This window comes from Urocampus carinirostris, chromosome 18 (assembly GCF_059441175.1).
Source record: "Urocampus carinirostris isolate Australia breed hairy pipefish chromosome 18, RoL_Ucar_1.0, whole genome shotgun sequence".
Taxonomy (NCBI): domain Eukaryota; kingdom Metazoa; phylum Chordata; class Actinopteri; order Syngnathiformes; family Syngnathidae; genus Urocampus; species Urocampus carinirostris.
In genome coordinates, this window is record NC_142366.1 from 18,483,127 (window position 1) to 18,507,197 (window position 24,071).

Here is a 24,071-nt window from a genome sequence, read left to right on the forward strand (position 1 = left end):
AGCCTTACCCATTATTTTTAATAAATCTCTTACAAAGAGCACATCCGCCCTGAAGGGTGTAACAATAACTTAATGCATAATAATTTTAGTTTATTTACACGTTTAAATAATTATCATTGTTTAAATACACAGTTCTAGGGGGTTGACTTATAGGCAATGTAGGCTTATATGCAAGTATTTAAACGAGAATGTTACACGTTAAAAAAAAGTCCGTGTTTACCACACTAAAATCAAATTGAAAGACGTGTTTTAATTGGATAAATTAAAAAGAAATCTGATTCCATAGAAATCTTTCTCTTTAAAACACTGTGGTAAATAATTCAAATTAATTCAATTTTGTTTGAATTTGGTAAATGTATAGTTTAGTAGACACTCAAAATAAGGAGAGAAGACATGAATGGATTTTGCATCTCCCCTTAAGTGTGTCAAAGTCCATCGGCAACATAAATGGCTAATAGTGATAATGGTGTAAATGGTGTATTTAGTCCACAGGCCAGATCTGGCCCGTTAGATGATATTATCTGGCCTGCCATAAATTTCCGAGTATGTCAAAAAAGAGGTAAGTCAAAAGTTATGATTTTTTAAATAAATACAAACCTAATGCTCTCTCAGGGCGCTAAAGGGCAGTGTTGAGTTTGCATAGCATAGTGAGTTGGTTCAGGTGTAAAATTCATCAACTGCTAAAATAACGCAGTTAACACATTCAACGGCAAACATGAAATGTTTTTCCCCGTTGAATGGAAGTAAATGTGATCCAATGTCATCCATGATGATATAGAGGATATGTTACTGAGGCGGTGTTACGTTTTGTAGGCTGGACCCAAACGCAGGACACACAACCAGAGTTTTTGACAGTTAATTGGGAGCAACGAGGATGAGCAAAATGTGCTCTGCATAAGGGAGGAGAGGAAGAGAAATATCAACAACAACAAAATTACAGTCCGAATAAAACTCACGGCTGGAAAGCTACAGGAAGTCTATGGTTGGTTCTGGTAGGTGCCGGGCAGCAGCAACAGACAGGATATCCACATTAGAAGTACAGTTCGAAAACTGGTGCTGTAGGTTGAGTCCTCAAATAGAATAGAATAGAATAAAATAGAATAGAATATACCTTTATTGTCATTGTTACAAAATGGGTTAACACATTGTGACAACGAAATTGGGCATGACACTCCAGTTTCACACATTCACAGTGAGGTAAAGAAACCAAGAAGATAAGGAATAGAGAAGATAAGGTTATAAAACAAGGAGGATAAGGTTATAATTATAATTTATAGCTTGGTGGTAGAGTGATTGGCGACATCTGGAGGACAGTAGCGTACTGGGTCCTCACATCCTGCCCACCTCAGGACAGAAACTCTAGATCTGGCCCCAGAGCGAAACAGTATTTAAATATCCTGATTTAGAACTATAAAATAGATTGCTGGAATTTGGATCAGCTTATACACACATTAAACAGAATGAACACAAGGGGGCATAAAAAAGGTGTAGACACCAAAAGACGCATGGCCGTGCTATGTCCTCATGCTCCCCCCGTCACCTGATCTCTTTTTCCTTGTTCATTTGGCACTGTCCTGACTGTGTTTGAGAGGCACCACATCTCATTTTATTGTGATCTGGTGCGTTTTATTGCCTTTTTGCCAATGACAAGAAAGTTAGCGATTTTTAAATGCATGTTTATATTAGAGACCATGCAGTATATTTTTGCTTATGAGTAGTTGTTTTTAGTCTTTTGCTATCCTTTATAATTTTCAATGCTAAAACTTCTTAGTAGAAAGAAGAAAAGATCACACTCTTGTGTCGGAAACTTTTTGATAGCCTCTTCCGTTGGAGGTGCGTGCTTCCAGAGTCGGATCAGGGAAGAACACGCACTTCCTTTTTCAGGAAGCTCATTTATTATAAAACACAAGAAGGAAACTACACATCTGATTGGTTTATACAAACACAAGAAATGAATCTGATTGGTGTAGACAGGGATAAATGCAGTGTATAGTGTTGGTCATTAGAAGGCCTGCGAGTATCATAAATGATACATCACAGCAGTTCATTGTTTGAAAATAGTCTTGAGAAAATTACCAGCGGCCTCCAAATTGTAGAGACAAAGTTCCTTTGGCTTGGGAAGCTTATGCTCTTGCCCTTGGGTTGTATGGGTTAGCCGAAAGGAGTTGTGCACCTGTTTGATAACAGATAGGGATCCCACCAGTGGCCTCCAGGCTGTAGAGACAAAGTTCCTTTGGCTTGGGAAACCTACTCTCCTGACCCTGAAGGCGTTTCCGAAATTGTAAAACCACACACTTATTGAGCTCTATAGACATAAAAAAGTAAAAGAATAGAATATAGTATAAAAGGAATATTTAGACCATAAATAATCAATGGTGCACCGGTTTGTTCAGAAACACTGGTTGAGAGAAACTACACAACTAGCGCTTCCATAAATCATAAGAGCAAACAAAATTCAGTATTAATTTCTCCGAAATGACCATCAATCGCCTTAAACGGGAAGGCTTGTCAATTAAGGTCGTGTTCAGGAAACGCCTCGCACTTTTTCTTTAATGAGGACGTCTACTTTCCATAAAGCACTGCAGGTGCCACCACGGCCATGATTACAGCTCGCCGATTTTCTCGGCTAATCTTTATCACATCGAAAGCAGCTTTCATCTCGCCCACTCGCCAAAGGAGGTGCAATTTGTCATGCGGGCAGGGGCGCGTTTGCAACGCTTCCGAGCCTAATTCTGATACCTTTTTCTGTGTTTATTTCCCCCCCTCCCAGAAGTCTCCATTGCACGCTCCAGTCAGGACGAGAGAAGATGCGGAGGTAAGAAAAAAGCTCTTTTAGTTGGGGGCGTGTGAGAGAGCAACTTCATTTGCAATTCTGCTTAATATCTGAATATAAATTGCACTGTAAAAAAAAAAAAAGAATTGAAGAAAATGCTGATCTGATCATATCTCGCCACTTTTACACACACGGCCTCCGGTGATGTACTGCAGCTTAAAATTCAGGTGCAGAAATCCCGGGTAAAATATACCGTGGCTACGCTGTTACAGTTTGAGGGGATCAATAAAATCTCTTTTAAGCGTGTTTACTTGAGCAACAGCTGCAGGAATGCAGATGAAAGTGCTCCCAGTTCACAAGAAGCACAGACACGCTCTCGGTACAAAACTGGCATCTGGTAGACGACGGGAAATGCGAATTGGCGCTGTCACCGACATGAGCTTTAACGTATTTAAACATATTTTTCGTGAATACCCTTGAGAAAGTCACTGACCAAAACAAAGATATTAAAATGTGAGCCAAAAATGGGCTATGCTCTTAAATTATTATAACTAAAGAAATTCTGAATAAATATTTATGATCAACCACAGCAAATAAGGGGTTACATCCTTTTCTTGAAGCTGATAATTGTTTCTTTGTTACATCTAACTTTACAGTTTAGAAGACACTCAAAATAAGCAAACACGTGAGTGAATTCTGAACTTGCAAGGAGAACAGGAGAGGACTGTACAGAAACTCTCATGTCAAATTCCATATCTGTTCTAAAAACTGAGCACTTTAATAATGATAATAATAATACTTTGTATTTCGAAGCGCCTTTTGGGAATTCCAAGGTCGCTGTACATATGAGTAGGACACAACAATTAACGAAGAGTAAAACAAAAGTAAAACAAGCTAATAAAACACATTATAGTTAAAAGGGGTAGAGTGTGAGGCATATGGTCAAGAATAGGCAAGTTTGAAGGGGTGAGTTTTGAGTCTGGATTTGAAAGAGGACAGGGTCAGGCTGCAATGAGTTCCAGAGCTGGGGGGCAGAGTGGCTGAAAGCTCTGCTCTCCGTGGAGCTGAGGCGGGTATAGTGAGATGGAGGGAGGAAGATGATCCGAGGATGCGGGATGGCGCGGCAAGGTCGGCAAGGTAGGGTGGGGCAAGGTTATGAATGGCCATGTAGTTAATAAATCAGTTAGGTTACAAGAGCAGGTCCGCCCTAAAGAGTGTGGACATCAAAAAACAGAAACATACCGTATAAAATATTCCTTAAACTGATACATTTGCAAGTGCAAATATCTGGGTTTTCTCATTTTAACAGGTAAAAATGAAAACTCTTTGATAAGTTTATATTTTGATGGACCCTCAAAATTAAGAAATAAGACATCAGTGGATCTGGAACTTGCAAGGCGAAGAAAGGACCAGACCATAAGATAAGAAATTCCAACCTGTTCTAAATGCTTTCCTCTGAGCCCCTTTTCTATTTATTAAATCACCTAGGTTACAAGCGCAGATCCGCCTTGAAGGGTGTGTCCATCAAAGAACAGCAACATACTGGACAAATTATTCCTTAAACTGATACACATTTGAAAATATCATTTGCAAGTGCAAATATCTTTTCTTTTTTTCTTTTTAACATGTAAAAAATAAAAACCATTTGATAAGTTTTTTTAATAATAATTGAAAAAATAATAATTGAAATCAGAAAAAGTGTATAAAAATAAAATGTTATACAGATGCTGCCCTACTCAGGTTCCGGACGATCTTTCGTAGGTTGAATTTGTTCGTAAGTTGCTTCAGTGCTATATTTTGTATGTTTAAGGCTTGTATAAGTAACCTGTATTGTTTTGTACTAAAAAATAAAACATCTAATAAAACAATATGCTCTATAAAGATAAAGTTGAGTTTAACTTACTTTTGAAAGACCCGGTTCAAGAGGTCCTCCTCTGTGGTAAAAAGTGGCCGAAAAAAAGCGTTGCAACCATTTTCTCAACCGCGTCAAGCTTTCTTATTCCACTTTCATTTCAAAAGAAACTTCTCTCCTCTTGGGCAGCACGGCGGCGCAGTGGTTAGCGCGTGCACGGCACAGTTCTAAGGTCTTGGGAACCTCCTGTGTGGGTTCAAATCCAGCTACCAGCCTACCTGTGCGGAGTTTGTATGTTCTCCACGTTACTTGGCTGATCATTGGAAGAAAGCAAAGATAAAATTGGGCCAAACTCTTCTCTTTTGATTTATTTTTACTACCATCGGTACAAAAGAGACTTCACAGGATGCCAGTTCCTGATTTTGACGAACTGTATTTCGTTATTTTGCATCATTGTCACTATCAACCAATCATGTTGCTGTTTTTTGATACTCTCACCCTTTAGGGCTGACCTGTTTTTTTGCAACCTTGACGATTTAATAAAAAGGAAGGGCACGAAAGAGGGCTTTTGGGCTTTTTCTTATCTCAAAGCACCTCTCCTGGTCCACCTTGCAAAAATCTATTGATGTTTTCTCGCCTTTTTTTGAGGGTCTACTAAAGTTTAAACTTAACACTGAAATTCTTGTGTTTCGGGGTACGCTTATAGGTCTCACTGTATTTGCAATGAATTTTTTTGTGTCCAGACTTCAACCTGTTCCACATGATCGCAGTGGGGCTCAGCAGCTCCATCTTGGGCTGTCTGCTTACTCTGTTGGTGTACTCGTACTGCCAACACTACCAGCAGCAGGCACACGACGCTACCGTCATCCACCCTATCTCCGCCGCGCCACTCAACACCAGCATCACCAACCACATCAACAAACTGGACAGATACGACACAGTGGAAGCCATCAAGGTCAGGATACTCCGGCAAAATACTATTTACTGACAAATACGAAACGTCAGACGGCATTAAGCTCAGTTTACTCCAAAAAAAATACTCTTGACTGTCAAATATGACACTGTGAAGGCCATCAATGTTGGTTTACTCCAGTAAAATACTCTTGACTGACAATTACGACACGGTAGAGGCCATGAAGGTTGGTTTACTCCAGAAGAATACACTTGACTGAAAAATACGACATTGTGAAGGTCATCAAGGTCAGTTTACTCAAGAAAAATACTCTTGACTGACAACAACAACACAGTGAAGGCCGTTAAGGTCAGTTTACTCCAGAAAAATACTCTCGACTAGTAAATATGACACTGTGAAGGTCAACCAAGTTAGTTTACTCCAGAAAAATACTCTTGACTGTCAAATACTACACCGTAGAGGTCATTAAGCTTGCTTTACTCCAGAAAAACAAATACGGCGTGGTAGGGGGCCATCATGGTCGGTATAATCTGGAAAATTACTCTTGACTGACAAAAAAAGACATGGTGAAGGACATTAAGGGCAGTTTACCCCCCCCCCCCCCCCCCCCCCAAAAAATACTCCTGAGTGACAAATATGACTCTGTGAAAGTTATCAAGGTTGTATTACACCAGAAAAACAATCATGGCACGGTAGGGGTGCCATCACGGTTGGTATAATCCGGAAAAATACTCTTGACTGACAAAAACGACACAGTGAAGGACATTAAGGTCGGTTTACTCCCCCAAAAATACTCTTGACTGTCAAATACGACACTGTGGAGGTCATCAAGGCTGCTTTACTCGAAAAAAACAAATACAGCATGGTAGGGGGCAATCACGGTGGGTATAATCTGGAAAAATACTCTTGACTGACAAAAACGACACAGTGAAGGACATTAAGGTCAGTTTACTCCCCCCAAAAATACTCTTGACTGACAAATATGACACTGAGAAGGTCATCAAGGTTGCATTAGTCCAGAAAAACAATTACGGCACAGTAGGGGGTCATCAGGGTCGGTATAATGTGGAAAAATACTCTTGACTGACAAAAACCCCACAGTGAAAGCCATTACGGTCAGTTTACTCCAGAAAAATACTCTTGATTGACAAATATGACTCAAGCAATGGGCGATACTGTTTTTTTTTCTATTGATCCAATCCAAATAAATACAAGGATATATAAATATTCCTTCTTAAATTAAAAAAGTTGAACCCTGTGTGTCCTTGCAGCCTTCTGTTTTTAATAACTTTAATTTCAAATTGATGTTAATCTGAAAATGTGATGTGTTTGTCTTAGAATTACAGTAATGACCATCTGAAGGAGTCCATAATTACTATTTGGCCGATGGCAAAAATGTGCTTGGAATACTTCCCTAGTCTGAGCATAGAATTTCGCAAATAATTTTCATTAAATAAGATAAATGGCCCCCGCAACCCTAGTGAAGATATGCGGTGCAGAAAATGGATGGATGGAAGATGAATAGCACGAATAAATCCCTGGACATGTCCTTTCTTTTCCATGACTACATTTGCCCTTTTTTGCTAATAAAGGAATGCAGTCAATCATGACCAATGGAAGTGGCTCCACTCCTTGTCTTTGAATTAAAAAAGGCAAATTATAGATTTGGCCTATAAATGCTTAAATATTAAAAAATAATGCACAAAGGGGTGTTCTTGAAGGTACATCTTATAATCAGGGTTCTCTCACAGTTTTGAAAAATCCAGTACAGTGATTGATTAGCGCGCAGCCCCACGGTGCGAAAGCTCAGGGTTCACGTCCAGCTACTGCAGCCTCCCGGGGTTTGCATGTTCTCCCGGTGCCCTTGTGGGTTTCCTCCGGGCACTCCAGTTTCCTCCCCAAAAACATGCATATCAGGTTAATTGGCCAGCCCAAATTGTCCCTAGGTGTGAATGAGTTGTCTGTCTCTGGGTGCCCTGCGAGTGTCTGGAAACCAGTTCAGGGTGTCCAAGAAGAAAGCTGGGATGGGCTCCCGAACCCCTGCAACCCTACTGATAATAAGCGGTCCAGATAATGGATGGATGGATGGATCAATAGTGTAAGTTAAGTCCAACCACAACTGGATCGAGTTCGAAAGTCATAATGTATGTATAATTTTATGACAGACTAACAACGTAGTGGCAGTTGGAACGGGAAGACAGTATCGATCTTGGGACAGTAGCTTCCATCCCATCCAAGTTCTCGTTTAGTGTCGATAATATTGCTAGGCGGATCTATCCGCCCACCCTTACTCTTTACTGACTCTACCACCTGCAGAGTGCCAAAAGCCTCGTAACAGATTGACGAGTGTTGCGTGCATTTCCTTTCATGTGCTCTGGCGTCTAACCGTGTCGCTTTGTTCCATGTCGGAGTCGAGCTTCTGCTTTCTCATAAGATATTCATGTGCCTGGGGGGCCGTCGGGGAGCAATCACGCTGCGTCTCAGAGAGCTACCCTTGTGACAACTTGAGTAATATCTCAGGGTTGTACCACTATATACTCAGTATACTCTGTATAATACGCGTTAGCGAGACAGATCCCCAATTAGTTCAGTACGGCTAGCTTGGGATCGGAAATCCTGTTTCGGTTTCAGATGTGACGATTTGTTTGAGCAAAGTTGTCTTCAAAAGTCATGAATTACTAAACCGCTTCGGAGGAATACACTGAAGTCGATATACAGGTATGCGTCTGAGGTGTCAGGTCTACAGTGATGTGCAGTAAGGGGGGCAGGTGAGGCACATCCTTACCTGTCATCATGGAAACATAATATCAGAAATACAGCAATCCCAGACTGTACCGCTCACAGTCTCCCTGTTTTGTGCGTCCTTAGAAGAGTAGGCATTGGTAAAGACTGTACAGATACAGTACACAGTACACAGTAAACGAATGCTTGGGTTTGTAAAAATGCTTTGTTCTTTGGTTTCAATGTATATCAAAGTGGGGTACAGATTTTCCCCATCCAAGGGTATTTTGGAATGTAATTCCTGCGTTAACCAAGGGTTCAGTCTTGACTATATTGTTGTATTTATTCAGTGTTAAAGATATTTCTAGCTCACCATGACAATGTTTGGATTTTCTTTTTCAAAATCGTAGCATTTTGACAGGATAACATGAAGATTATTAAGACACTTAATATGTAACATTATACTGCGATGAGTATCAGGAGATGCAGAGTGAGGCACGCAATTCTTTTGCCTCATGGCAGAGGGCGATAGAGAGACTAAGGATTCTGGTTTGACACCTCAGTCGCCAAAAATAGAATTACTAATAGTATTAGCATGCAAAAGGCAAGTCAGCGATCATTTTTTGTCAATGGAGGATTATTAATTTTTTGGATGATTTTATTCAAAAGGAGCGTCATTTATCAGTTCAAGTAAGACAATTAAACGTTTTTTTCTATATTATAGCTTTTATATTACTTTCTTGCTCTACTAATCAAATGATGAATAAGATGTATTCTCACATATTTGTAAATCGGACTGTGCCTCAGCAGACACAGACCTCACTGGACATCACTTTTCGACAAAATTGTCCAATTATGCCATTAAGTCTGGAAAAAAAGGATATACCAGGACATAATAATCTTTTTACAAAGTGAAAATAACCTACTAGACATTGGCTTAGCTAGGACGATCGTTCTGCCCAGTGCCGACCTGTCCAAGTGTAATTTCATCAAAGGCGTGAAGGTGTCTGGAGCTTTCATCCGTCATGCAATTAGTGTCATTCTCTCTCTTCATCTTCTTTGTAGAAAAATTATAGTGAGGAAAATGTACGAAGAGCATTTTTCTTCAGACGTGTCTTTGAAAATGGCTTCAATTATGAAGCACGCACGGACAGAAGACGCCTCATCTTGACTGGTTTTCATGAGTCCCTAATGGTGTATTTTTGCCACCAGTAAATAAGAATGGAGCCAAAGTGTTATTGTTGTTTCCTTCCCTGTGCTTGCAGCCAGACGTTTCGGTTCTCTTGCCCTTGGACGAGGCCTCCATGCACCATCCCGTCTCTGCTAACATGGGGGTTTCTGTGCGCGGCCTGGAGATTTTCTACTAACCCGACCTCGCTACAACATCTCATCCCCTTCCGCTCACAACCCCTCTACCTTTCCCTACAACAACAAACTCTCTGACCAAAACTGAAACTTCCTGTTCCGGCCCCTCACACTTACTGTGCGTGCAAGGTTGGATTATTCCATTCTCTACGTTCTCCTCCCCCCTTGCCTCACTCTCCAATCTCCACCAGAGCATCATGAAGGACTCGCGCTCCCTCTCTCCCCCCCTGCACAGCTCGTGAGAAACTCCTCTTTGTGAATGTCGCTATTTGCATGTTTGTCCCGTGTTTTGTCCTTTTTGATGTGTCCTCCGCTTTATCGCTAATGCTAGCTACAAGCCAAACGTTCACTTTACCAACCCGATTTGAGGAAATCAGTACATGCAAAATCGAATGCAGTGGTACCCAATATTCCCTCTAATTTTCCACGGGTCTGAGCGTTCACACAAAGTCGGTGAGCAACGCTTGAAACAACAGTGAACCACCATAATCCCAAGTGTGGCAAGATAAATTATCAAACATGTCCAAAACTTGACATCAAGTTACATTTGCTGAGTTTCCGGCAATGCAAAATTATTTTTCTCTTTTGAATGAATTGACTCATGTACGATTGCAAAGGTTGTACGGCCTACAAACGTCGTTGGTTCTTACAATTCTTTCACAAGATATCCATTTCTTTTTATTTCCTGATATATTTCGTCACATAATATTAACATTTTTGGGGGCTTATTTAGTCGGTTGCAAGATACAGAACTGTACTTAATCAAATTTTTTAGTGGAAACACAATGTTGTCAACAAGATTCACTTGATATAATTGGAAATTATTTGAATGCAACACAAACTTTTACTTCTTTTTTCTGTGTTTTTTTTCTACTTTTTTTAAATTCCTTTAAAAAAATCTCATTGTGTTTATTTTTTCCGAGCCGTTACTTTTTTCTTTTTGTTCTCTATTTACTTTTTTCCTACATTCCTTTTCTTTTTTTCTGGCTTTTTTCTAAATTTTTCCTTCTTATTTTCTCTTCCTTTTGTTTCTTTTTTTTCTCAGCTTTTCACTACTTTTTCATTTTGGTATTTTTTTCTTTTTTGTTCTATTTCCCCCTTCCTTTAAGTCATTTTGTGCATAATTTTACTTAATATTTGGTCATGTTGGGATTAAAGAAGCAAAAACAACCTGAAGAGCCGTTTAGGACCCTTTTTAGTGAGCCGACCCGACGAAGCCGGTTCTCGACATACTCTAGTAACTTTACTCAACTTCGTTCGATTTCAAAATACCACATTTAGGACACAACGTCAGGGGAACCCGCGTATTTTTACCTTCATGCACTGTAACGTTGACTTAAGTCGCTTCTTAATAAGTAATTTTGAGCCCTCATTTTTGTGCGCTGGCTAGATTTTCTTGTGTGCCGAGAATATGCGAGCAGTGCGCAATTGCGCACACGCGCAGCTTAGAGGGAACACTGGTGGTACCTCATTCGATCGTAGCCTGAATTGCTCGTGAAATGAACACATTTTCCAGATATGAAATCATTCAAAACGAATTGGTCTGTTCCTGTCCTAAAAGCATTCAAGTAAACCCTAAATAGCTATCAAACACAACTTCCTGATCACTGAAACCACATATAAATAGGCACTAAACATCAAAAATATAGTAATGAAATCAACAAGATGATATTATAACAAAATAAAATGTGAATTTATTATAAGCTGTTAACATGGAGGAAGTTGCTGTAACGAAGGTGTGTAAGTAGTACAGAGGAAGGGGAGGGTTCATTTGCAAGGAGGTGTGACCGAGATTCCATACCTGTCAACATAGACGTTTTCTCCTATATACAGTGGAACCCCAGTTGTCGACCATAATCCGTTCCATTTCTCTGTACGAAAACCGATTTGTACGATCACCAAAGTCGTTTTTTCCCATTAAAAGTAATGTAAAATCGTTTTAATCCGTTCCAACACCCTGAATTTTCACAACGAACGTAAACATGAAGCTAACCCAGGCTAATCGTGCGTTTGCGTAATCCTCCGTACGAAAGATTATGCTAACATGAACGTGTAAAAATAAAAAAATCAGGTCGTTTACACGTCATTTAGCACCCGGGTCTCCACAACAAGTGGTGAGCGGTTAAAGGATAAAGAAAAGAATTATGAATAGGATTTCTTACCGGTCGGCAGAAGCCATGCTCTATTCCTGAAAGAAGGGAAACTCGCACACCTTCATATTTTGCTATTATTTCTCTTAAATGCAATAGTTGTACGCACTACTCCTCTTTTTTCACCTGTAGCAACTTTGCTGCTTGCACCAACCTTCTTCCGAGGCATAATTAGGGGTTAAAACACTCTCTTCACCGCTTTTTGAAACGAAAGCAGAAAAGGAGTGCGCGTTGCCATGACAACAGTTCTTCACGAGGGGTGGGGGCAATCTACACTCGTACGCCGCTCAGCATCGCCCCTAGCGTACCGGCGTTCGAACTCCGATTTTTTTGAACAAAAAGCGAAGCAAGAATTTCTAGAAATTTTGGGTCGAGAACCGATTTGTTCGAACTGAGAGGCGTTCGAAAACCGAGATTCCACTGTGCATGTTTTAATAATTTCAAGTAGCACATGCTGTATAACAATTTTTATACAAGAAGAAGCAATTAGGAGAAGACCGATCCTTGACTTGCCTATTTCGGCAGTTATTCAGAATGTCTTTGTCAGTGGTAGTAGACGGCAACGTCACTTTTGATTGCTCACATTGTTGCGGTATTCTACAAAGACTGTCTGAGCGTGAGTAAACAGGTGCCCCGTTGTGTCTTTAGAATAGAATGGAATACAATACAATACTATACAATACAATACAATACAATAGTCTTGGTTGTCGTTGATATTGAATAGAATAGAATAGTCTTTGTTGTTCTTTATATCAACGTTGTGAAACATTTTATGCAACAAGATTAAACATGGGTAAACATATAACAAACACTTTGAAAAAATAAAAGAAAAGTCTTGACTATCTGGATAAATAGGCAGAAAAAAATGTAGGTTTATTTTAGATTAATAAGAGGTATTGCGACTAATAATATAGGGAGCAATTGGCTGAGGTTGACAGGTATGAATTATTGAATGTCAAGGGACCGGACCAGATCGGAGGCAGGAGGCAGGAAGGATGAACTCAATCGCGTAACGACCAGTTACTTTTATTTAGCCAAATAAACGTTGTCCAACACTCAGGGACAAAACAAAACAAAAACAGGCTTACAGGCAAACAGGAACTCAGACTAGGAATACTCACAAAACAGGCTTTTACTCAGAACGTGCTAACACAGGTTTCCTCAAGTCAGACAGAACAGATTAATGCAGAACAGAAAACACAATGAACCAGCAACCGGCAATCCCCAAAACCCGCCTTTAAGAAGCACACACGCAAATTAGAGGATCTGCTACAGCCGGTGCCCAGGGGGCGGGGCCAGCCGGTCGCCACGGCGACCATGCTGGACATGACATCGAAAGAATGTTGATGATACGTGAGCACTTACTGTACACTTAAAATTAAAGTTACTGTCACTTTAAATGAAAGTACACACCAAAAAAATTACAGCACTATTTACCGCATATTTCCTTTTTTGCCGGTAGTAATTTGCATGCACGATCTGGAACAAGCTGATGTGAGCGGTGGTCTCGAGCGCTCTCTAGCAGTCTCTAGTAATAGCATCTAGAAATGCTCTTGAGCTGAGTTTTCCGTCCTATGTAGGGCAAGTTTTTTCCTTCCAATAAAACTTTCGTTATTACTTTCGAGTTCTTTGAGTTCTGATATGAATTAATAGTCCCAAGAAAATTAGTTGAATGAACCAGGCCGATTCAAAAAGCACACAAATAAATATCACAATTCTCACGTTCAGTATAAAGAAGTACTCCAGTTAAATAATCTATTGCAGTATCACGGTTTATATTTTGTAGTTTTGCTACATCCCGAATTTTCATCCTACGTTGTGATCCGCGTTAGCTTAACTGTCGCCCCGTCTTTTTCTGCCTGTGGCTGGCTGAGCGTCAATAACGTAAAACAGCATGACAAACCTTACATTACGTAGGCACAAATCTTTTTCGATTTCAAGTTTCTCTAAAAGCCGTCATGACAACAAAATGCTTTGGACCCAGAAAAGCACATAAACCAGAGGAAGATGCTTTCTATCACCAACAAATTTGGACTAAAAGCAGTTTTTACGCCACATTTATGTTTTCCTACGTCCACACGATGACAACAAACTCATCTGAAGTAATTTGGATAGTTTTGAAACGTTCATCTTTGATTTATTTTTAATTAGGCCTGCCGAACAAAAATGGCGAAAATATAATAATGATATATCGTCACAATCTGATTCCAATAGAAAGCCACTTTATCTGCACAAGTGCCAAAGTCGGTCAACCAATCATTTTTAAGATGACCAATTATTGGTGCGGTACAGTAGCAAGATTATTTTTAAAAATTACAGTTATTTGTAAAAAACAATATTACAGAGTACAGTTCTTTTATTTGTGGTTTGTACAATTATGTTTTCCCAATGATGTCCACATCATGTAAAGAACTTTGTAGTATCAGTTACTGTTGCAGTTACCGAAACCATGATACTGATAACTTTTTCCATAATACCAGTTCAAATGTCCTACTTCGTTCGTCTTTTTCTATTGCATTTCAATCGGAAATGAGTTTTCTGTGATGGCAGATTTGGTCCTGCACTCACATCATTTTCATGCTACATTTTTCTCCAAGAACCTCGCGGTCAACGTTTCCCTGGCGAAACGATGCTCATTAGCGGTCGCGGGGATGCGATACGAACGTCCCCAGGGGCAACAATGTGTTGATTACTTTCTTCAGACCACAAATCACATCTTTAAGGCCGAATAAATGAGTCTGTTTTTGTGTTTTCGCCCACTCAATTCCCTAAGAGTGTCGATCAAATCTATACATAGCATCATCAAGTGTCCAATTAATCACCTTAGCACGTACTTTGCAACACATCACTGATGTTGTGATTTCGTGCATGTTCAAGGTCACTAAAAGGTCATTAACAGCTCGTATGGTGTGTCAGCGATTACGCCGATAAAAAAACTCGCCTGTCTGTTTTCAATGCCCTGACATTGCTTGTATTAATTTGATTTTAATTTTCTCAAATGAATGCTTGATTATTGATTATTTTAGGCCCACGTTGAAAAGGACGAAAAGATGGAAAATTGGAAAGAGATTTAAGTTGTAGCGTGACCAAAAAAAAAACTCTATATTAAGGGAGAAGAGTCACAATTTTATGGGATTTTTTAAAGTTAAAACTTATATAAACTCTATGTTGGCAGAATTACTCAAATAAAAACAAGCATTAAGGTAAATACATTTCCCAAGCGGAAGAGCACTGTCCGGTGGCCCACCCCGGGCGAGTGCCCCGGCAGCACTGGTGTGTAGTTAACTTTATTCACGCAGGAAACAGAAAAATACACCGGAAATGCGACTTCAAAATAAAAGAGTACAAGACATATAAACGTACAAGAGATGCAATTAGACTGATTATTGAAACGTTACTTCATGTGTGTGTGTGTGTGTGTTTGTGTGTGTGTGTGTGTGTGTGTGTGTGTGTGTGTGTGTGTGTGTGTGTGTGTGTGTGTGTGTGTGTGTGTGTGTGTGTGTGTGTGTGTGTGTGTGTGAAAGATTGTTTTTATATTTAGGAATATAAAAACAAGTTATATTCACGCAGTGAATTCTGAGAAATATTACAACCAAAACGACCAACCTATCAGATTGAAGACATGTAATAACGTTTTAATTTAATGTAAGTCACATAAGACACAAAAAATATATTAAAATAACATTAACACTTTATAAAATGTAAATATTTACAAAATTTAAACAAAAAGGCAGAAAAATAAAAATCAGACATTGCAAGAAAGTAGTCCAAGTTACAGGGAAGACAATATTTTTTTTACAATTTTAAAGTCTTCACCTGAAATTTGAAAATTGTTGGCAAATTTATTTATTCCTCGCATGCCCGTTTTTTTTAAAAATATATTATTTAATGTCAATAGAGCATGACATCAACACCATAATATGATTAGATGAAAAAATCATCATGAATTTGATTGATTTAGGATTTTTATCACGGTAAAATGTGTTTTATCAGGATTTGCGAAATATATTTCATATATGAGGTTCATGGAATTAAAATTAATCCAAGCGGTTGGGTTTAATCAAATAAAATGGCGGGGAAAATTTCTGCTTAATATTATAAAATCTGCTTTTGATATTTAATTAAATGAATTTATGAATGTTTACAGAATGGAGTAGCATTTCATTGTAATTATGGAGTCCCAATTGTATTTACCGTATTTCCTGTCATAAACGCGCAGCTGATTGTAAGGCGTAATTTAAAATTTTGGGCAAATTTGTCTTATTAGATGCGCAAAAGGCTGGAAAACAGGATAATTAAAGAAAAATAAGATTAATTAAATCAAGAGTAACTAAAGTCCTGGATCAGGTTGGTGGACTCTCGGTAGGAAGCCTGCCCCAAGATTGAGAGGTAGCTGGCTTCTGCCTGGCCCAGTCATACCTAAGACTTACAACATTGGTACCTGTTGCCTCCCTGGCATTAGGGGTTGGATTAGGGGGTTTGGACACTGAATGACTCCCAAAGACAGAGTTGCATGTCTGTGTATGGGAGCTAACGCCTGGTTGATCAGGGATAAGAAGAAAGAACTGTTTTCCTGATTATTATTTAAACCTATTTGATATTATTTAAACAGAAACCTTTACATAATTTATTGTGCAAATCTCTCTTTGCAATAAACATTTAAATAATATGCAAACACAAAAAAATGTATACATGATATTTTTAGATTCATTATCCTTCAAATTGTAGGGATTTTTCTTCACATACATTTGAAAATCGTTAGGCTTGAAACAAATTATTCTTTACGGCAATATAATATAAAAGAAATAATACTTTTGAGTTCTTTGAGTTCTGATATGAATTACTCATCCCAATAAAATGGATTCAATGAACCAGGCCGATTGAAATAGCTCACACATTTATTAACACAGAATTAATGATAGGGGAAAAGGGGGGGGGGGAATATGGGCAACAATATGTACAACTCTTTAATAAAAGCATTTAATGTTTGACCCAAGAGTTAAAAGGTTTGAACATAAAGCACTTTCAAGATTTGGTACTTTTGGTAACCATGGCAATGCATGGTGTTGCTCCCAGTAAAGTAGTCATATTTGATAAACATTCATTCATTTGACTTAAAGCAATAAACCAGAGTTAATGCAACAGTTAAATGCTCAATGAAGCTTTAACTAAAGAGTTAACGTATCTTAAGTGTGTCTACTTTTTTAACTTATCACAATAACTCTGTTAAGTAGCTTAAAACCTTTTTTTGAATTCAAATTTTAACTCTAGGGTGGCTCAGGAGGTAGAGACCGTGTTTCAGGATCAAGAGGTTGCAGGTTTAATTCCTAGCTCCTTCGGGTTATATGTTGAAGTGTCCTTGGGCAAGACACTAAATCCCTAATGCCCCCATATAGTTGCCTTGCATGGCGGCCCCTGGTATCGCTGTGTGTTAGTGATGTGGGCTGATGGGTAAGTGTGAAGCACATTGTAGAGCGCTTTGACTTGAAAAGCGCTATATAAATATGGTACAATTACCATCTGATTACAAGTCAGGTCATTTTTAGTCATATAGCCCTAATTCACAAGGAGTCTCAAAGGGTTGCACAGACCAAAGACTACTGCAAACTACACACTATTATGACACATCACCTGATCTAAAACCTACATGAGGGCAAGGAAAAACTCAAAAAAAGTGCCTCCTAGTGGTAAAAAGACTTAATTCATTAAAAAAATGGGAATTATAATAAGTTAAATTATATGAACTATCTTATGCATGTTATAAAATACTCGTAGGTCGCGGAATTTAATTAATTTCACATAACATGAACTTCACTTAAACAGTGTTGACATAACTAGGACATTGTGAAAGACTAGGAGAAAAACAAATGGAGGTAATGAGTGTGGTTTGGTCACTATGAGTCTCTGTAGTTTGTATTCCTACTTGTGCTTTTTAGCACTCATTGATAGGTGCACTATACCATACATCAACATCTAGTGGTCAGATCAAACCACTGTCCCTTGAAATACTTAACTTCCACAGCAAACATGGTGTTAAATCTTGGTCTCATGCTATGGATGGTCGCAACATATGGCCGCTGTGCGAGACCAACCAACCAACCAGCCAGGCAGAAGAAAAGAGGACGAGCTATTGATCAGCTCCTTTTTTATACGGACGCTTGACCAGACCATGCCTCTTTGGGCGCGGTCTCAGATATTTGAGACCATCAGGATCGGATGACGGTGTTTGAAGTTGCTAAACTTGTTAGAAAGCCAAAGAATTGAGAAATTTGTGTAATATTCTGTACTTAAGAATGTCCCTCAAATTGAAGAAACTCATTTCTAGGAGCACTATACCATACAGCAACATCTAGTGGTCAGATAAAACCCACTGTCCCTTGAAATATTTAACTTCCACAGCAGTTTTAATACAAGCCTAAAAGTTTGATTGAATAGAATGTTGTGGTCTTGCTGCTAGCCTTTTGTGCACGTTTTTTTCTGATATCATTGGTAAAAATTTCCCAAAATAATACAGAGTTATGTTTTTTTTGGTTTATGGACACAGGCCTTCAACAAAAACAATCTGATCCTGGAGGAACGTCAAAAGTACTTCGGTCCGCAGACGTCCGGCAAGACCTACACCAACGCATACTTCACCGACCTCAACACCTACGACGACTATTAACCAATGAGAAACGCCGAAAATCCCGCCCCGGTTTAATCCTTTTCGTGTTTTGGGGAGATTTCGTGAAACCGTGTCGGGCAGCGATGTCCGTTTAGAGACTCTGGCACGACGACGGGAAACGGTCGCCGTGCCGACGGAAGGAACAGCCCGATCTCATGTGCCTTGCGGTACTCGCTCGCTTCCTTTCCCGGGAAACGGACGATTGGACAAACACGGGAGGGGGATCGAATGAACTTTACTTTTGACTCCGAGTGAAAAAAACATCCGCTTTGCATGACATCTCAGTTTGCATGATAGCATTCCGTTTTTAAAATGATTCACGAGAGGCCGTTTGAGAAGTCATTGATAATTGCTCTCACATATAACATCACACTGTCACACATGCACAACTATACTCTCACATAGCCATACACCATGCACAAACATTACTATACTCTCTTATATACATCCCTCTGTACTCTTATATACACACTCACGACTGTAATCTCTCACACATACTACTATTTTTGGAGCAGATCTTATTGCCTCGCCCCAAAATATGTAAAACAAGATGCAGGGAGAAGTCTTGGCGGGAGAGGGAGAGCTTGTTTATCTTCGTCAGCGAGTCTAAAAGACAATTGGCTTTTTATATCCTCAGACAACATCTCATATTACTTAGCACGTCCCCCTCGCGATGACGCACATGTTAATGTCAAAATGCACGCTACCAGACAGAATGTTTTCGTCCTCTTTCGATTTTCCACAGTTACACAATTTCCAAGAACTCGTTGGGGTCGACTTGACCGCATGTTCCACGCCAAGAATGTTATTACTTGGCAGCCCAAGGTGATTAATAATAACATTCAACAGTTGGGAGAAACAAGCCTGGAATTTCCCGTTTTATAAACTAATGTGTTCTCCTTATGTCAAGCTCGACTCAATAAACCACAACACTATCCTCTCTTTCCTCTCCTCGGCGCCGTACAGACACACGCTCACACAAGGAGCAGAGGAGGAGGGGCGCTACCGCAAAGCCTCTAAACAACACGGTGCGCGACTAAAAATGTCTAAATTTCAGGTAAAAATGCGCATTTTTTAAAAAAAAGAATCATTATTTGCCGTGCACTCGCGTGCCACGAGTTAACCACTCAATGGCACATGTGTCATAGTTTGCCGACCCCTTCTACACACTATATACTACATTCTCTCTTACTCATATTACAATCCCTCATACACACACTATTATGCTGTCACACACATACTACTATACTCTCACATAGGAGCAACACACTCAAATGTGAGGAGATCATTAGGTATGAAAAAATCTAGAGTAATAACAATTCTAATGGTCAGTGAGAGTATAGTAGTATGCGTGTGAAAGCATAGCGTGTGTATGAGATTATAGTAAGCGTGTAAGAGTATAGTAATATGAGTGTGAGTATAGTAGTATGAGCGTGAGTTTAATAGTATGTGTGAGAGCATAGTAGTATTTGTGCACAGTATGAGAGTATTAAGTATGAAAAAAACTAGAGTAATAATATTTCTAATGGTGTCTGTGAGAGTATAGTAGTATGCGTGTGAAAGCATAGCGTGTGTATGAGATTATAGTAAGCGTGTGTCAGAGTATAGTAATATGAGTGTAAGTATAGTAGTATGAGCGTGAGTTTAATAGTATGTGTGAGAGCATAGTAGTATTTGTGCACAGTATGAGAGTATTAAGTATGAAAAAAACTAGAGTAATAATATTTCTAATGGTGTCTGTGAGAGTATAGTAGTATGCGTGTGAAAGCATATCGTGTGTATGAGATTATAGTAAGCGTGTGAGAGTATAGTAATATGAGTTTGAGTATAGTAATATGAGCATGGGTTTAATAGTATGTATGAGAGCATAGTAGCCTGAGAGTATAGTTGCGTATGTGAGAAAGTATTATGTCACATGATTTTCTTAAACGGCCTCTCATGCAAGAATCAGGATGTAGATATTTGATATATTTTTCTCATGCAAAAAAATGGAATCGCATAGATTTGTGTTAGAATTTCTTTGTGTATTCCGAACGCGGTATTCAGACTGAGTGACAGTACTTTTTTGTATTTTTTGTAAGGAAAAAAATTCTTCCGGTGTTTGCTAATTTCTGTCTTTGTATTTGTGGCAGCAGTAAACTGTAAATATGCAGTGTAGCAAACATGCCGACCTGAGAACTGCCCTTGAAACATCGCTAAAAAAATACTTTTTTTTTTTTGTTTATAACCAAATGTTAGTTGTTCCGTTGGGAGTCATTTTTAACATGTCTGCTTGTATTGCTGTGCATAAATTAAACGCTGCTTCGGACACAAAATGCTCGCTGGGGCTTTGATTTCGTGTTTTCGTTTCATGTCATCATTACCCTTTCTTATTTTCTAATAATAATAGACATGTTTAATTAAAAATTTGGGATAAAAATGTAAGGAAGTAGAGCGGAGGGAGGAAGAAAAAAAAGAAAAGAAGGGAGGACAGAAGGACAGAAATAATCAATGAAGAATGGAAAGAAGAAAGGAAATGAGAGATGGATGGAAAGTAGAAAGAAAGAAAAAAAGGAAGGAAGAAAAGAAGGAAGGAAGGAAGTCAAGTCAAGTCATTTTTATTTGTATAGCCCTAAATCACGAAGAGTCTCAAAGGGCTTCACAGATTATTACACTATATTACACAGACTATTTTTCAGCCGACGAGAAGAGTAGGTTATTCATATGCTATGGAGTAGAAGTGAGTTTTAAGCTTAGATTTAAACATTTCCACTGAGGTTGCAGATCGGATCTCAGGGGGAAGAGCATTCCACAGCACCGGTGCCCGGATGGAGAACGCTCTCGAACCAGCAGAACACTTCTTTGCTCTTGGGATCACCAGAAGACCGGCACTCTCAGATCGTAGGCTTCGGACCGGGACATAGGGGCAAATCAGATCTGAAAGATAAGAGGGAGCAAGTCCATGTATGATTTTGTATAGAGAGAATCAATTGTTCCTGTCACCTGGGTTTTTGGTAAGAAAGCCGACAGTTTAGCATCATCGGCAAAAATGGAGATGTCACTACTTTGAATGGCCTCAGGTAGGTCGTTCACAAAAAACAGAAATGATAATGGTCCTAGTACTGAGCCCTGCGGTACCCCACTACAAACTTCCGACCACGCTGAAAGAACATCATCAATTTTTACGCATTGTTTACGATTTGACAAATATGCTGTTATCCATTCAAGCAGTTTTCCCCTAATACCATAGCATTTCAGTTTTTGTAAAAGGCTTGTTATGAGACACTTGATCAAAAGCCTTGCAAAAGTCTAAGTAAACAACATGACCAGCCATATTGTGAACAAAAAACATACTGGTAATATTATTCAAATGAGCTATTAAGTTGGTCATGGTAGAATGTCCGGACCTAAACCCATGTTGTTTAAACGTAAAAAGATTGTGCTCCTGTATAAATTTCCATATGGCAACTGAGATAATTTTCTCAAACACTTTACAGACGCAGCTAGTCAAGCTAACTGGTCTATAGTTGGCTGCACTTGTTGTGCTCCCCCCTTTAAAAATCGGTATGACAATAGCACTAAGCCAGTCCTCAGGCAGCTGTGAATCCTCAAAAGATCTAGAGAACAAGTAAAATAATGGTTCACATAAAAAGTCAGCTAGCTTTTTAAGCAAGAAATTTGGAATTTTGTCAGGGCCGGCTGAAAATTTGCTGGGAAGTTTTATCAAGTATCTATGAATCAAGTCCTTTGAAAGTTCCACAGAATTTAGAACAGCTGAAGTTCTGCTGGGAAAGTCGGGTGAAACACCATTGTCACGACCAAAAACACTGGCATACTGATCATTTAATATACGGACATTGTCAGCATTATCTGTAGCAACGGTACCGTCAGATGCCTTCAGGTTGGGAATAGATGCCCTAGAAATTAGTTTACGGTTCATGTATGAAAAGAATTTACGAGTATTATTAGCCTAAGAGAACCTTGAAATCACATCTAAGGCTAACTGGGAGCCAATGCAGGTTAGCCAAAATCGGCGTGATGTGATCGGACTTTTTTGTCCTAGTTAAAAGCCTCGCTGCGGCATTTTGTACCAGCTGAAGAGACTTGATTCTGGACTTCGGGAGACCGGAGAGTAGTGCATTACAGTAATCGAGACGGGAGGTAACAAACGCATGAATTATAATTTCCGCATCCGACTGAGACAGTATAGGACGAATTTTAGCAATGTCACGAAGATGGAAGAAAGCGGTTCTAGTAATTTTCTTTACATGCGTTTCAAAGGATAGATCAGGGTCAAATATGACACTTAAATTTTTAACTGAGTCACTCTGTGTGATGTGACATTTGTCAATGTTCAGAGCAGTTTTTGAGAATAAGTCACGGCATTTAGATGGACCAATGACTAACATTTCGGTCTTTTCAGAGTTAAAACGCAAGAAATGGAGTGACATCCACTCTTTTATCTCAGTGAGGCAAGCCTCCAAATTCTCACAGTTTAGTGTGGCAGATTCCTCCAACGGAAGATATAGTTGAGTGTCGTCTGCGTAGCAGTGGAAGCTGAGTAATAACAAGGAAGGAAGGAAGGAAGGAAGGAAGGAAGGAAGGAAGGAAGGAAGGAAGGAAGGAAGGAAGGAAGGAAGGAAGGAAGGAAGGAAGGAAGGAAGGAAGGAAGGAAGGAAGGAAGGAAGGAAGGAAGGAAATGAAAGATGTACGGAAAGCAGAAATAAAGAAAAAATGAAGGGGTAACAAAGGAAGAGAGGAAGGAAATGAAGGAAGGAAGAAGGATGAAGAAAATAGAGAGGAAAGAAGGACGGGAAGAATGAACACCAGGAAGAAAATTAGGAAGGAAGAAAAAAAGGAAATGAAATATGAATGGAAAGCAGAAAGAAAGAAAAGAGGAAGGTGGGAACAGGAAAGAGAGGAAGGAAGGAAGGAAGGAAGGAAGGAAGGAAGGAAGGAAGGCAGGAAGGAAGGAAGGAAGGAAGGAAGGAAGAAAGGAAGAAAGGAAGAAAGGAAGAAAGAAAGGAAGGAAGGAAGGAAGGAAGGAAGGAAGGAAGGAAGGAAGGAAGGAAGGAAGGAAGGAACAAACGAAGGAAGGTGGGAAGGAAGAAAATAAATTAGTGAGGAAAGAAGGATGGGATGAATGAACAGGAAGGAAAGTAGGAAGGAAGGAACAAAACAGGAAAGGAAGGGAAGGAGGAAGGGAGGAAGAGAAAGAGGAAGGGATGAAGAAAGAGAGGAAGGAAATAAAAAAGGACAGAAATCATGAAGAATGCAAAAAGGAATGAACGAAGGAAGGAAAAAACGATGAAAGGAAGGGAAGGAGGAAAGGAGGAAGGGAGGAAGAGAAAAAGATGAAGGGAAGAAGAAAAGGAGGAAAGGAAGAGAAGGAGAAACGGAGGAAGAGAGGAAAAGAAAGAGGAAGGGAGGAAAAAAGGAGGAATGAAGGAAGGGAAAAAGGGAGGAAGAAAATGAGGACGGAAGGAAGGAAGGAAAAGTTTATTCTGTTTTAATAGTAAATCTCTGCAAAGGATATCACACAGGATAAAGTGGGGGGCCATCAGGGCAGACAAGACCTTTTCTGCTGGCCTAACATAACAACATCATTTGCATTATTGTGACAAAGAGTCAATTTCATTTTAAGTATATTTTTC

The 24,071-nt window shown here is 39.4% G+C and overlaps 1 protein-coding gene across 3 annotated transcripts in view; it reads left to right on the forward strand.

The window, feature by feature from the left end:
- Nucleotides 1–20,753, forward strand: part of sema5a (sema domain, seven thrombospondin repeats (type 1 and type 1-like), transmembrane domain (TM) and short cytoplasmic domain, (semaphorin) 5A) — a 319,777-nt gene extending 299,024 nt beyond the window's left edge. For 2 of the 3 annotated variants that reach the window (XM_088322448.1, XM_088322449.1), the window contains 3 exons: nucleotides 2,771–2,815; nucleotides 5,369–5,580; nucleotides 18,319–20,753. In XM_088322448.1, coding sequence (XP_088178574.1) covers nucleotides 2,771–2,815; nucleotides 5,369–5,580; nucleotides 18,319–18,438 — 377 coding nt within the window. In that variant the 3' untranslated portion in view covers nucleotides 18,439–20,753. Of the gene's footprint in view, nucleotides 1–2,770; nucleotides 2,816–5,368; nucleotides 5,581–9,524; nucleotides 9,863–18,318 lie in introns of all 3 variants that reach the window. The other variant, XR_015847651.1, reaches the window with a different exon arrangement.
- Nucleotides 20,754–24,071: the final 3,318 nt, after the last annotated feature.